General features: G+C 38.0%; 1 protein-coding gene across 2 annotated transcripts in view; it reads right to left on the bottom strand.

The window, feature by feature from the left end:
* Positions 1-13,967, bottom strand: part of SNX25 (sorting nexin 25) — a 91,429-nt gene that overhangs the window by 17,757 nt on the left and 59,705 nt on the right. For both annotated transcript variants that reach the window (XM_069788315.1, XM_069788323.1), the window contains 4 exons: positions 12,491-12,622; positions 10,289-10,564; positions 6,065-6,220; positions 2,228-2,359 (listed from right to left, as the gene is read on the bottom strand). In XM_069788315.1, the coding sequence (XP_069644416.1) occupies positions 2,228-2,359; positions 6,065-6,220; positions 10,289-10,564; positions 12,491-12,622 (696 nt within the window). The remainder of the gene's footprint in view (positions 1-2,227; positions 2,360-6,064; positions 6,221-10,288; positions 10,565-12,490; positions 12,623-13,967) is intronic.

The raw sequence follows: 13,967 nt of genomic DNA, 5'->3' as shown, positions 1-13,967 counted from the left end.
ACAAGCTATTTTTTCACCTTATTCAAATCTACAAACTCCACTCCTTATGAAAGTAATAAATTTTTAAAGTTGTTATGCTCTGAAACAGTCTTTTTTCTTTGGACAGAGGAGACAGTATGCCTGCTATAATATGAAACGATACAACCAAAACCATTAAAGCAAGTAGAGCAGGTTAGGTAACATAGCTATAAGTTTTATACCTGCTGGTATGGGGAGGGAATATACCTGTCATGGAGAAGTGACTCACAGAATTACGTAAGTTGTTATCGTGGGTCCCCTCATTCTGCATCTTCTTACTGTCTTTTTTCAACCTCTACCAACCAGCCAAAACACTGAGTCTCCAAAGTCCATTTTATCAGAAATATCAGTTACCAAAAGACACCTGTAGGTTATACCATTTACATTGATTTTTTAATATATTTTATACATACACAGCTAGTGCATTTATACGACTCAAAACTATAACAACTAAAAGATTCAAGCTAAGAGTGCAAACAACAGTTTGGACACAGTTTTTTCCCCAAGTCTTAAGTAATTCTAGTTTTTTATGCATTATCTATTTACTGGGTTAGTAAATCAGTTTAAAAGGTTGATGACAGGCTATTATACCTTCAGCTCAAATTCTATAGCAAAATTTACTTTTACAAAGCTTTTCTGCAAAAAACATAGGGCCACTACATTTTTCTCTCTCTAAAATCACAGAGCTGCATGCTAGGATTAGCAACAGCATATTTTGCAGCTAGGAAGACAAATGTCACCTACTCATACCCCCTGAAATCATCAACTGCAGCCAGAACACTTCTGAGCAATTAATTAACATGGATAACTACAACATTAATGTTTTCTCCAGCCTACCCTTTGAAGCACAGAGCTGCAAACAGCACAATTAATGCAAGCCTGCATTTAATTATCTAATCCAGTACTACTTCTAAGTTATAGTTAAGGCAGAAAGTAATTAGAAGCCTCTCCCAAACTCCCTCTTATTTAGCAGAACCACCTTCTCATCTAGTAATAAGGGAGACACTGAGCAGTTCTCTACAGTGCCCCTCACCAGAAAGCTGGTGTTCTAGAGTTTTGCTGCACACAGAATTACTGTTTTTTAAAAACAGACTTCAAAAGCTACAGAGAACTCTTAAAGACAACTTAAGAGCATCACTGTTCTCAACTGTGTCACCTGCAAACAGCATTAAAACAAAAACAAACTCAGATGTTTACACATTGAGAATTTGGTTTTTAAAATGGCACCTTAAGCTTTTAACCTGTTGGATTTATATCTTCTTTTACAGACAACGCATTTAACTATTGACAGACCTATCAATGGTTTGCAAGAGCTCAAGACACAAGCAAATAAACTCAACAGCACAAAATTTTTTCTTCCAGGAAAAAATACCTCAAAGAAACTACATACACTAATTTAAGGAACATTTTCTTAATAGCACAAGAAGGCATGCCAGTAGAGATCCAATTTATCTTTAATTCTCTGTAGTGATACTGTCAAGAAGATTGCTTACGTATGGTGTGAGCCTACAGTTACTACATAACAAGCATTTATTGGGTTCCTTTCATGGCAAATGTGAATACAATGCCATGAGATGGTAATGCTTTTTGTTTCCATTACAGGCTTTGGTTTTTTTTTTTTTTAATTACATTCGTTCTACAATTGTCTGCCTACACCCAAATGGAAGAGCAGAACAAGACAAAAAAAAAAAAAGAGGAAAAAAAAGAAAAATTTAACTTCTCCTTCAACTTACAGATTTAAAGCCCTTTCTTTCTTTCTGGGTATTCTAGTCCCTTGAAACTGTACTGATGTTAAATATAATAATAAAAAACACAGAAAGTGTAAGTACTGCATCTTTGAGACATGGCAGAAACACAATTGCACCCAAGTGTGATAGCATAGTAAGAGACAGTTCTCATGAAAAACAATGCCCCTAAGATAGCAAATTACTTTGCCCAATGCCAAAACCACTTAACATACATGCAGGTATTTTTGTAACTCCATTACAACAGTGTCTAAGGACTAGAAATTTTGTATATGCATCATAGTAGTCACTGGGGGAACACAGGAGGAGTTCAGAAGAGATTAGGGTTTCCTCCCCCTGCCAAGTAAATATTAAGTATACACAGTGTACACAAAGGTATAAGGAAAGTATACACGGGTTTTTATTCTTCTCTTCATAGAAGTTTGAACTGAACCAGAAGATAAAAAGTCATAAAAAACCCATACCTCGCCTGAGACAATGAAGGCTTTCCACATACCAAGGTTCTCACACCACCAGTCCGTTCTTGCAATGTGCAGCTGAAGGTCATTGTGCTCTCTCTCCATCAGAGTAATTTCATCCTTCAGCTTAGAAACAATCTGCAGAGGAAAGTTTATTGATTATAATTGGTGTGAAAAAGCTTGTGCAACATGCCTAGTTATGTCTTTAGGGATGCTATTGAGAAAGGAGAAAAGGTACAAAAGCAGGGAGAGAAAGAACAATTAACATGGGAAAAAAAAATCATAAGTGAGAGAATCTATGATGCCTCATAAACTTGTAGAATACACAGTAATCTTAAAGGTCAATCCTGATACCAAAATAAAAAATAAGTTAGAAGGACATGCTACTATCACACTATTAGCATAAAAGGCACTTCACATAGGGTTATTTATTATACACATGTATTACACATTATATGTTTTATACAAACTTGAAATTTCAATACTGAAATATACATTACTGAAGACATCCTCCTTACCATTTTCAGATATACATGATGGGACCAAAGAACCTGGGGATAGATTTAATTTCTAGGAACTTAGCTATTTTAACAATCACTTAGGAAGTTACCGCTTAATTTGTTTTAGTTTTGGAGAAGGAAGGATTTATTATTGTGGAAAGCGCACATTTAAAAAGATGCTCTCATCAAGACGTAGCTCACCATCATAATCTCATAAAGGAGATAGTGTATCTCATCACATCAGCAAAAACATATGTAACCACACATACTACCAGGAGACAGTATGACAAGAAAAGCTGGAAGTATACATAAGATGTGACATTAGAAACACAGCAAAAGAAGCTGACACTTTTTTTTTTTAAATATGATATACCACCTAGTCAAATTCATGAGTCTTAGTTGTACGACTTGCATCACAAGTGGTACATTTTACAGAACTACAGTAATTCTGCCTTTTTCAAGATTTTTTGTCTCATGTAAGATGTGAAATATTATCTACACAACAGCTATATAATAACCTTCTAGCATATACCTAACATTCAGAATAATTTTGTATTTTATTGTATTTCCTATTGACATACAGATTGCTCTGCAGTCACCTTACATGGAATCCTATAAGCGGCATCCAGGAACAATCAATAAATAAAGAAGAACTGGTAAGATTTCACCATAAGTAAATAGCTGCTATGCTTATAAAGCAAATACTGAGACTTTATAATGATACTGGATCCATTTTATTATTCTGTTTCAAAGATGTCTATATTTCAAAGACAGTACTTTAGGAGCAAAAAAATACAGGGAAAACCCCACTACTTTAGAAGGGGTAGAATCCCCACCTTCCCAAGAGCTTAGGTATAGAAAGAATATAGCTATTATTTCCCAAGAATGCAAAGGGAACATACAAGTGATACATCCATGTGAATGCAACAATATATAAAGGTTTAGTTACACAGCACTTTTCGTAAAACTGTAATGCTACAGAAACAAATGATAGGGCCTAACTCACGCATGCACAAGCACATTCACTTTTGTTCAGTACTTGTTTTCTATTTATAACTCTTTTTGCCCATGGTACATATTTTAACTTAAAAACTAGTTGGTTGTAAAAGCACCTCTTACAATTTCTCAAAGCGAATCTTACGTTCACTCCTAGTACAGGTCCACTGGAAATATGAAAGATCTGAACAAGTTAACATAAAATCCCTCCAACTTCCATGTCATTTCCGACAGAGACAGAGGCGTTTTTCTGTACAGTAAAGTCCCATTTAATTTCAATAAACGTGTCACACAGTTTTGTTTGAAAATAAGGCTTAGCAAGCACCAGAAAGTGCTCCGAGTGGGGAATGTTAAGGTTTTGCTTTGCTCCTGAGGACGACAAGACTGAACTCTAGCAAGAATCCGGTCCCTGCACATTTACCGTGGTTGCACAGGAAAGCATGAGACTGCACCACAGACCCAAGGGAGACAGCTGCTGAGCTTCGGGCACGAGACCGGCACTGAAGGCGGCACCACAGCCACGGACCTCCAAAGATCAAGCTATTTTCTACGGCAGCGGGCCTCGCATGTCAGAGACATTGCCCGAGACTGCTTGTCATCTTTGCTACTCTCTGTATTCCACAGAAAGAACTGAAATAAAGACTTCTCCCTACATTAAAAGAGCATTTTCTTTTAAGACTAGCAGCACTCCACATGCACCTCAAATGAGCAGTTCTCTTCCTTGACTGACTGGCATCTGAGTTGCACGGTGCTAGAAGCCACTTAAAGATGTACATATATGTTTTTTATCGGTCTCACAGCAAAGCCATTTCAAAAAGAGAAAACAACCCAGGAACCGCTTGAGGTTAAAAAATTTAGGACAAAATGGCATGACACTCCCCTTCATATGGCACAAAACTGTGGAATTTTTAAAAACATTTTTTATTTTACATGACCAAGAACCAAATTTTTACCTGCCACATCCAGAGGAGAAAAGAATAAAGTCCCCGTGACAAGGTGGTCTCACACTGTCAACCCTAACTATCCATTTTAAAGCTCCACAGGTAAATGCTACTGCAGTAATACAGGCATTATTAAAAAACATAAAAAGGACACACCTGTGCTCTCTCCACTCCGAACAGCAGTGATTGGGTGACAAATAAGAGGTATCTTCTGCCAGCTAGGGTCACACACGCAGCACAGCAGCTGTGAGCGGGACAGCCCAGACCAGCTGTGGACACATTTCCAGTTGTCTGCAGCAACCTCTGGCAGAAGGGAGACGTGGGAGGGACAGAGGGGTGGCCCCAAAGACTACTGTCCACATATTTCTCTGAGAGCTAGCTACTCCCAGAGCTGGGGCAGCACGGAATGAGCGGAGTGCCAACTTCTATTCAGACCAGCATCTTAGCACTCACCCTGAGTGAAAGAACAAATGTGCAAAGAACCCAGGTCCTGAGCAACGACTAATGCCCAGGTAAATTTTTGCCATCCCTAGCAGAAGGCCATTTTAGGGGGACACCTTGACCACTTGTTCACCCACTGCCTACCATTTGCAACAAACCTCATTACACCTGAAAAGCTTGGCCCAGCTGCATCTTAACAACAGTCCTGTAATACCATCCTCAGTAGCAATGCAAATGAGTTGGCCTAAGCCAAACGCAAATCACTTGCTTCTGCCTGAATATGTTCTTAGATTTCTTAACTGTTGCACTTTGTAAAGAGAAAAAGGCTTTTCTTTTTTTTTCTTAATCCAAGACCGGAGCGCCAAAGTTTCATATCCCTCAGAATTTTTAGTCTGATGAGTGCCCTGCAGATTTCTCCTAGCTCCTTTTAAAGGAAGTAATTCACTTCTATAGGTTTGGGGTTTTTTTTCCCCTTTATTTGAGCAAGGCAGTCACAACTGTAGAGATTATGAAATTGTGCTGTGCTATTTCAAAGCCAGCAGAGGGAGCAGAAGCTAACTAGCACATCCCTCCGCTGCAGTGCTGCAGATGCGACAGGGACACAAAACAAGCTGCCATAAAGAACTACACAGATACAGGTGGGCAGAGATGTAAGGGAGAAATACTATTTGCCACCAACAAAGCTGCAAGACCACTAGGAGAGAGGTTGTTATTCTATAACAAACAAAGCAATATAAATCATATTTGCGATTTAAGTTACAATAGCTTTAAAAAAATGGAAAAAATAAACAATTAAAACTAAGCTCTGATTTCACTTTCTATAACAGGCTGATTGAAATAGCAATCTGACCTGTCCAAAAAAAGCCTCAGACAACTGGATATTACACAAACACACACATAATTTAAAAATAAACAAAAAAACCCCCACAAAACCCAAACCCCCTGAAGACACTAAAGGTACTTACCTTTTTGTCGGGTTTTGGTGAATTACATATGGAATTCAGAGCCTGTTTCTTATACTCAAGCTTGTCATTTAGCTGGCGAAGTTTATTTACAGCATAACTGGCCTGTTCATTAATTCTTGTGCTGCATTCTTCAGTAGCTTCTTCACAACCTTGGCCCTAGGAATAGAGGATGGAAGTAATTGCATCATTAATATGAAAAAGGAGACAGTTGTTATTTGCTCCATAAGCATTTTACATCTAAGAACATTTCTTGATATAGACGAAAATGTAGGTATAACAGATTCTAACAGATATTCCAACCATCAGATCCAACGTGAAACGTAGGTCTGTTAAAAAAAACAAAAAACCAAACAAACAAAAAAAAAAAAACCAAAACCAAAAACACAGCCAAAAAAAACCCCCAACAACAGACAAAGCCTCATTACAATTTACACTACAGCTCTTTGGCAACTCTTGCCAACTCTGTAAAATGACCTTCAAGCTAAGGCTTTAGTATAAATGAGAGGAAGAATCAAAGTTTATTTTAAAAGCAACAACAGCTTAGTAGTCATGATCAATTTTCAGAGCCAGATGGAAAAGCAAATACTTAGCTCTGAGCTGAAAGGTAACAAGATGGGGGGGACACGGGGACGACAGGAACAAACCCAGAAGAAACCACAGTTCTGACAAACAGTCCTGCCTCCCACAAACCCTCACAAAACAGATTTATCAGCCTGCAAAACAATCTAAACCAAGTCCTTTCTCTTCATAAACAGATTTTACCACTGTTTTTAGAAGCATTAATAAAAATGTGTTAAAAGCACATATGCATTACCCTAAACTCATAAATCATTTTCTTATATTCATCCAGACAAACGAATAGCTTTTTCCACCTTGTGTACTACAGGCATGCAAAAAAATAGAAAACTTCACACCTTTCAGTGACATCCTCTTTAACACCTTTTGGCATTTGCCTCAGCCTCCCCATTCTTACTGTGCTTCCCCAAGTAGGCATGAAGACCTTGAGATCCAGCAAACGCAGCACTGTGATGTTACCATTGCCACGTTCAAAGATCTTTGAGGTCTGCTTATGACTGAGTGTATCTAAATTTATCTGTGGGAAGCTATAAATCTAATCTCATGAATGAGAGTTCTGTGCTATTTAATTATGTTCCCACTAAGTAAGCTGAATCTTTATATAATTAACAAAAAGCTAACAGAAGGAAGTCTCATACTCTACTAAATTCTGAGTTTTAGATGAGACAGTCTTACTGTAAATTCTGCAGTACTTTATATCTTAGTAAAAAAAACTCTGAGAAGAGATACAGTAGCAACGATAATTAATCTCCTTAGTGTGATCCGCATAAGGGAGGGTAACAACATGCAGAAGTCAGGAGTTCTAGGCTAAGAAATCCATGCCCTTTTCCAGTTCCACATTTGTCTGCTATGTGGCTAACTAAATAACATTAGCTCTATACCCCATCCTTTCTTCTGTCTATTCTGCATGAACTGTCAACTCCTCAGGTCAGAGACTACCTGCAAGCATGTGTACAGAGCTCAGCTCATGGAAGCTTGTTGTTGTCTCCTGGCACTACAGTAATACAAATAATAATAGTTAACAATGCTGGGTGTTATTCCAAACTCTATTGAACAGAACCATAAAATAAGAAACCTTGTACTTGTTGGGAAGCACAGAGGTCAAAAAGAATAAAAAAATGCTATTTTCAACACTGACGAATTAAAAGACTTTTCACACGAAGTTTGGTTCTAGTAATGAAAGGATTGCAATTAGTTACAAGTCAGTAAGGCTCTGCTCCCAGAGGTAGGCCACGTGATTTCTCTGTCGTTAACGCTTCAGAAGCTTACAGCAAAAACCACTTCTGAATCACTAGGTTTATCACAAAAATGCTAGAATTACAAGATAACAAGTTACCTGTATTCAAATTATCAAATAAACAACCAACACACTCAAAGCTGAGATCATAAAGGATTGTGCTGTTTTCCCCGATTGCTAAACTGATAATGACTTTCATTTCTGTGAGTGCTGCAGAACAGAGACTTTGGGCTTATTTTAGCAATCTGACACACGCACCAGTCCCTCTTTCCTCAAAGTGCTGAATGTAGGCACTGCTTCCTTCTATATTTTTACATCTACTCATGACTTCTTAAAGGACGTTTGTCCAAGGAGCGAAAAGCGATGACAGATTGGAAGGAAGAAGAAAGAGCTTGTTCCATGTGCAGCAGAATCAGCAGTCTGGCCTCACCCCAATTCCTACCTTCTGATTTTTTTTTCTCATGTTTAATCAGGGCTCGCCCTTTTGTCCTCCCCTCCATGAGGATACTAGATGGCTTTTTACCTATCCAGCTGTAACAGTGAAATTTACAGAAAATTAACATAGGGAACTCCCACAGTGCCCCAGGAAGTGAGAATGTAGACCTCCAAAACCCAAACTAAACCAAAACCAATTAGTATTTGCTAACTGTATGGATCCCTCCAGAAACACCAGATTTCTCAGCTGTGGCTTCCCATACATGGGGAGGAAAAAACCCCAAACCTATTAGCCAGTAGTGCATTTTCACCAACATCTGAAAGATCACTGGAAGCTTCAGAAAGAAGAATTTATAATTTATTTTCACCTCAAAGACCCTGAAGAATGGCACAGAGCCATAAGGATTGATCTATCAGAGAGATGCTCTAGCAGTATATGCAACTTCATACTTAATTAGCTTTAAAAATGCAAAAAACTTTAACCATATTAGCAAACTTGGCAATATATTAGTCTTCAAGGTTTCACAGCAGACACAGCCTTCAAATCTGGCACATACATATCCCAAGGACTCAGAGGAAGGACAGATGATGCTGAAGTCAAAAATCTAATTTTTCAGCAGCTAGAGTAAATGTTATCTGACAGAGGACAGCTAGCCCTAAAATGTTGTGTCAGTTTTCTTAGAGAAATGGTTATCTCTGTTCGACTCTGAATAAAATACATGAAGAGATTAAAAAGCACAATGTTTAATACTTAGAAAGTTCTGGACAAAACCAGTAACAGCCTTTTCTCAAAGTCCCAATGACTGCACAAGGACAGAAAGTCTTTGAAGTACCTACCACCCTCAACAAATAGCTGAGTTAGCAGCAAGCAAAGTAGAAAACGCGTCTTGAATCTTTTATCAAGGAAAAGAATACAGGGAGAAACAAACAATGAAAAATTCAGCAAGCTCTAAAAGTTCATATTGGAAGTTATTAACTTATAACAGCTCATCTCTGCAGATTTGCTGATATGAGGACTACAGAGACTATAATAGCTCACCTACAGAAATGAAAATCATATTTAAGCAGTAAATACAAAAGTCTTAGGTTCTGGAAAAATTGTTTCTAAACGGCAGAATGGAGATCAGCACCTCTGAATTCTGCTTCTTATTTGTCCATTTAGATCCAGTTTTAGACAAACTATTACACTTCATTGTGTTCTGAGCACGTTCACATGTAAAATGAAGATATCCATGCTGATCTGAAGCAGCAGCCTGACTGAAAGATGCTCACTAGTCTGAGATGCTCTTGTCAAAATGTTCTTAGATAAATGTAACACAAGTTCCCCCGACATGACCGATTTAGAGAACCCACTGAAAAAACCTGCCCCAAGAGAGCTGCTGTTAGGTTACTGCTTATGACATTCTGAATGATCTGTTTTAGTATTTTCCAGTTCTAGTGTTATTTTAGTCAGTTTTATCTTCCAACATAGCCTATTAGTTTATTTAATAAATAATAAAAAGGCATTAAGATTATAATTTTTCATTACTTTTCCTCCTCTTCTGTGCAATTTTTAATACCTATTTAGTCCCTAGGAAATGCACAGGGGACAGGGACAGACAATGTCTAGACTGATGTTTCAGTGCTATTTCCTTCATCAAAAAGCAGAGCAGCTGAGCTCATGAGGTATGTTTTGCATTCTCTAAGGGGCATAATGAAAGCTACGGAACACAAAAGGCTTGGAAATCTGTAATACCTACTGTAACTAATTTAAAGTTTAAGTAGTCAGTCATTTTGTACCATTTTGTTTCAATGAGCTTGTAAACATACCAGGTTTATCTGATGAAACTACAAGAGTGATGACATTTATAAATACATCAGAAAAAAAAGAAAGGTAGTCCAAAGCTCAAGGACAGGAGATGCGACTATATGCTTTACTCAGGATTGTCTTCAGATCACCTTAAATAACAGTGAAAGAAATTGTCCATGTGACTCACCACTTCATCTTTGTCCTCCGGAGTTAGCTGAGCAGAACTTCTTTCCTCTTCCTTCTTGACTGATCTCTCATATAAATCACTGACAATGAACGAGGGGTAGTATCTGTCCTTTAGAGTTTCGTAAACATCTGCCTGAATTCTGTAGAATACTTCAATGCCTTTATTTCCCACAAGACTTTGCTGTATTTCTTTATAAAGGGATTTTTCCACAGGTATATCTCTGCTTTCCACAAAAAAATTCTGATAAATTTCACTCACCAGTTGAGGTATTTCAGCCTAGGCAAGAGAGAGGGCGAGGGAGAGAGGGAGAAGAGAATAATGAACAAATTTTAAAAATATCATGATGACTCAGGATCCAGGTGCATAATTTGAAGGATGATCAAGCTAATTTCACACCAGATGTATGAGAACACATCTGTGAATCTCTTACTGAGATCAAGCACTCTCCCTGCGCACCTATGCTAAGCAGTCAATTTCACAAGATAAATATCAGTATTTTCTAAGTGAAGAAACAGCTGTGGTCTAAAATTACCATAGCTTCCACACCCACTGTTTTTAAAAGTATGCTCCAAAAGCTGGTATTAAAAGGAGAAAGTGCTAGAGCAACACTGTGGTCACCATTTTAAGTTCAGATTGTAGAGTTCAGCTGTATCAGCTCTCCTGCCTTCTGCTGGATAGGATCAACTCACTTTATACATGACTATGATTAATTTTTGAGGGGGAAAAGAAAGGAAAAAAAAAAAGAAAGAAAAAAGAAAAGGAAGAAGAAAAGGAAGAGATATCTACCAGTACAGAAGGCCAGGTATTTCCACTGAGCACAGAACAGCAGACAGGATTGAACTTTACAGTAATGAACAGGAAAGAGAAGAAGTGATGCAGCACAGCCCATGATCGTCTCCCCAAACTGACCCAAATTAAAAAGATTTTATCCACTCCCTTAGTATGGCACAGCGTGCTTGCCTGCCTCATGTGACAATATCACAGCCACATGGCTGCAGGATGCTACCTTTTTTGTAATCAAAGCGCTGACATTTATGTTCCATGGAGCAACAGGAGCACAGTACATTAGAATCTCTTTAAAAAAAATGGGAAGTCTTGAATAAAGGCACTATACATATTGTTTTGAAAGCAAGGACAGAAATCACAGCTGAAAGGTCATTAAATGATTTATAGCACCTTTTCCAATCACGAGCAGTTTGCAAATCAAAACTGACTTATACAACTCTCTTCACACTGCCTGACAAACCCTTTTTATGAACACTTTCTAGCCTGAGTTGGTTGTTAGCATTTATACAGACTGTATTAATGGCTCACTACTCACGCTCTACAATTTGCCACTTTGGTTACAGGATGTTATTTCTGTTTTCCAAATGACTAGAATCTTTTTACATAGGAGAAAACTTTTTATTCACTGTAATTTATTAAACTGATACTTAATAATGAAATTCGTAATTCATGCTAGTGTGAATCCTGAATGTTTAAAACACTCTCCCCCAAAAACCCACCCCACTGCTCACAAACAGCAAAGTTGGCCTTTACATTCTTGCTGTGCACCATTGCTCCAGGACACTTCTTGCAACTTTAAGTGGTATTTCCTATCCCTGTTTCAGGGTTCTCGTTCCTACTTTATTTTAGCACAGATTACAATATAGCGTTGCTTCTTCCCTCCAGCAGTAGTGTAGCATTCCTGGAGAAACTTCGCTGCTTACATAGCAACAGAACATGGAGAGGAAGGGGTCTTTTGAAGCAAAATCTCGCTTTCAAAAGGATTTTAAAAACATATATACACAAATTTTCATGGTTTTGGATTGAATGGGCTACCTCTAATTGGCAAAATAACAAGTTTATGTACAGACTATCAAACTGTAACATAGTTTTAAGTTTCACATGAGCTGATACAACTAAAGCCAATATATTACGGCAAGTTTTTTCTCTGGTGGAAGGGGAGATAATTCTACTACTTTTGCATATCAGGTATCCTTTTTACAGGTCATGTTGCTACGCAAAACAACAGTCCACAATTTTTAATTGCCATATTATCCTCAAACATTGACATGAAGTAGTAAAAAAACCTAAATTGCTTAGCATCCATCCTATACTATTATTTTGAAAACATAAATGCAAAGACATTTCCTAACATCAAGATCACAAGCAGAGATTCCCATTAATGTACAAGCTGCATGGACTTGCAATTTCTTCCACCTTGTTAGCATTCTTCAGATACTCCACAGACTCCCAAAGACCGATCAAAGCCATCTTGTCCATCCTTTCCATGTAGATTCGGAAGTGCTCTCGGTATGAAGGGTTGGCCAAAATTTCTTCAAACTGAAGAATCTGAAGAAAGGAAAACTAAGAGTAAAACCCAGGAAAATACCTAACTAGCTTCTCTCCAACCCTTATGGGGAAAATCTTTTCACTTGACGTGTCCACAGAGCACCATGCATCCCACAAACACGTGTACTAGATTCAACTGCACTGACCTTCTACAGTAATAGTTTTGATTCATTTAAAAAAAAAAAAAAAAAATTAGTTGTAAGTATTTAGAAGATAAATGCATCTATGCTTCTACCAGATAGAAAATGTTTCCACATGTTTTCTGTCCAGGAGGTAAGACTACATTTCAAAGGACTAAGATGGCATTTCAAGTCATACATTAAATACTATTGCCAAAAATTTAACTTCCAATGTTTCCACCAGGCAGAGGAGCCAAGCTGAAAGCTAACTGATCTATTCTTTGCTTGATTCAAAGAGTAACATCAGCAGTTTCCACACCACAGGCCACAGAGCTTTGAGATGTATCTCAATTATTCCCAGGGTCAGAGAAAGATGGAGTGTAGTTCTTTACCCTGGCAGTTAGGGCATTTGGTGGCCAGTTCCCATTAACTGAGTGTTACTGAAAAGCATCTATCAGAAATGCAGCCAGGAAAGAGTATGGGCTGTGATACAGTGCTCAGGACTCTTCCCAGATGAGAGTGGAGGGTGTACGTCAAACAGAAAAGGAAATGAAACACAGATGTCCCACACCCAAGCAGATGCTGCAGCCATTAAGCTGTTGGATTAAAAAGCCATTATTGCTTCCTCATCCTGCACTATTCTTCTAAATCCAGGCCTTCTCTTTGAGACAAACACCTGAAAACAAAACACCTCCTTGACAAAATGAACAGATCTTCCCATGTTCAACAAAATGAACCACTTTGGCTTTCTTTGAAAAACAGGACCAATTTTCAACACCCTATCAAAACCAAACACCCCTTCTTCTCCAACTTTTCAGTCTAGCAGCTGAATGAGTTTTCATGTAGCTCATTTAGTGCCATTACTTATATCACCAGGAATCCAAATACATCGGAGTGGTCTTGATCTCTTGCTTTGTACTTCACAGACACCAACCAACCCACAATTTTTCCTTTGAAAAGAAAAGCAGGTCCTTAGAGCACTGGGGCTAATGAATCTTAGCTTCCTATGACTTTGCATTTTATAGCAAAGATAATTTGGTACAGAGCAAGATGTGAATTCCAGCAGAGCCTAAGGAATTAAAAATTTCTCTAATATGGGTTTTCTGATACCTAATAATAATACAATACAGCTCATGTATCAGCATCTCTCTCTCTCTCTGGTAAGACCATATAGTTTCCTAAACCTAGTACCTGTGAGACTCTACCACCAATTTACATTTAGGAAA

The sequence above is a fragment of the Haliaeetus albicilla genome, chromosome 1 (genome assembly GCF_947461875.1).
Source record: "Haliaeetus albicilla chromosome 1, bHalAlb1.1, whole genome shotgun sequence".
In the NCBI taxonomy this organism is placed as follows: domain Eukaryota; kingdom Metazoa; phylum Chordata; class Aves; order Accipitriformes; family Accipitridae; genus Haliaeetus; species Haliaeetus albicilla.
This window is presented reverse-complemented; position numbering and strand designations above follow the sequence as displayed.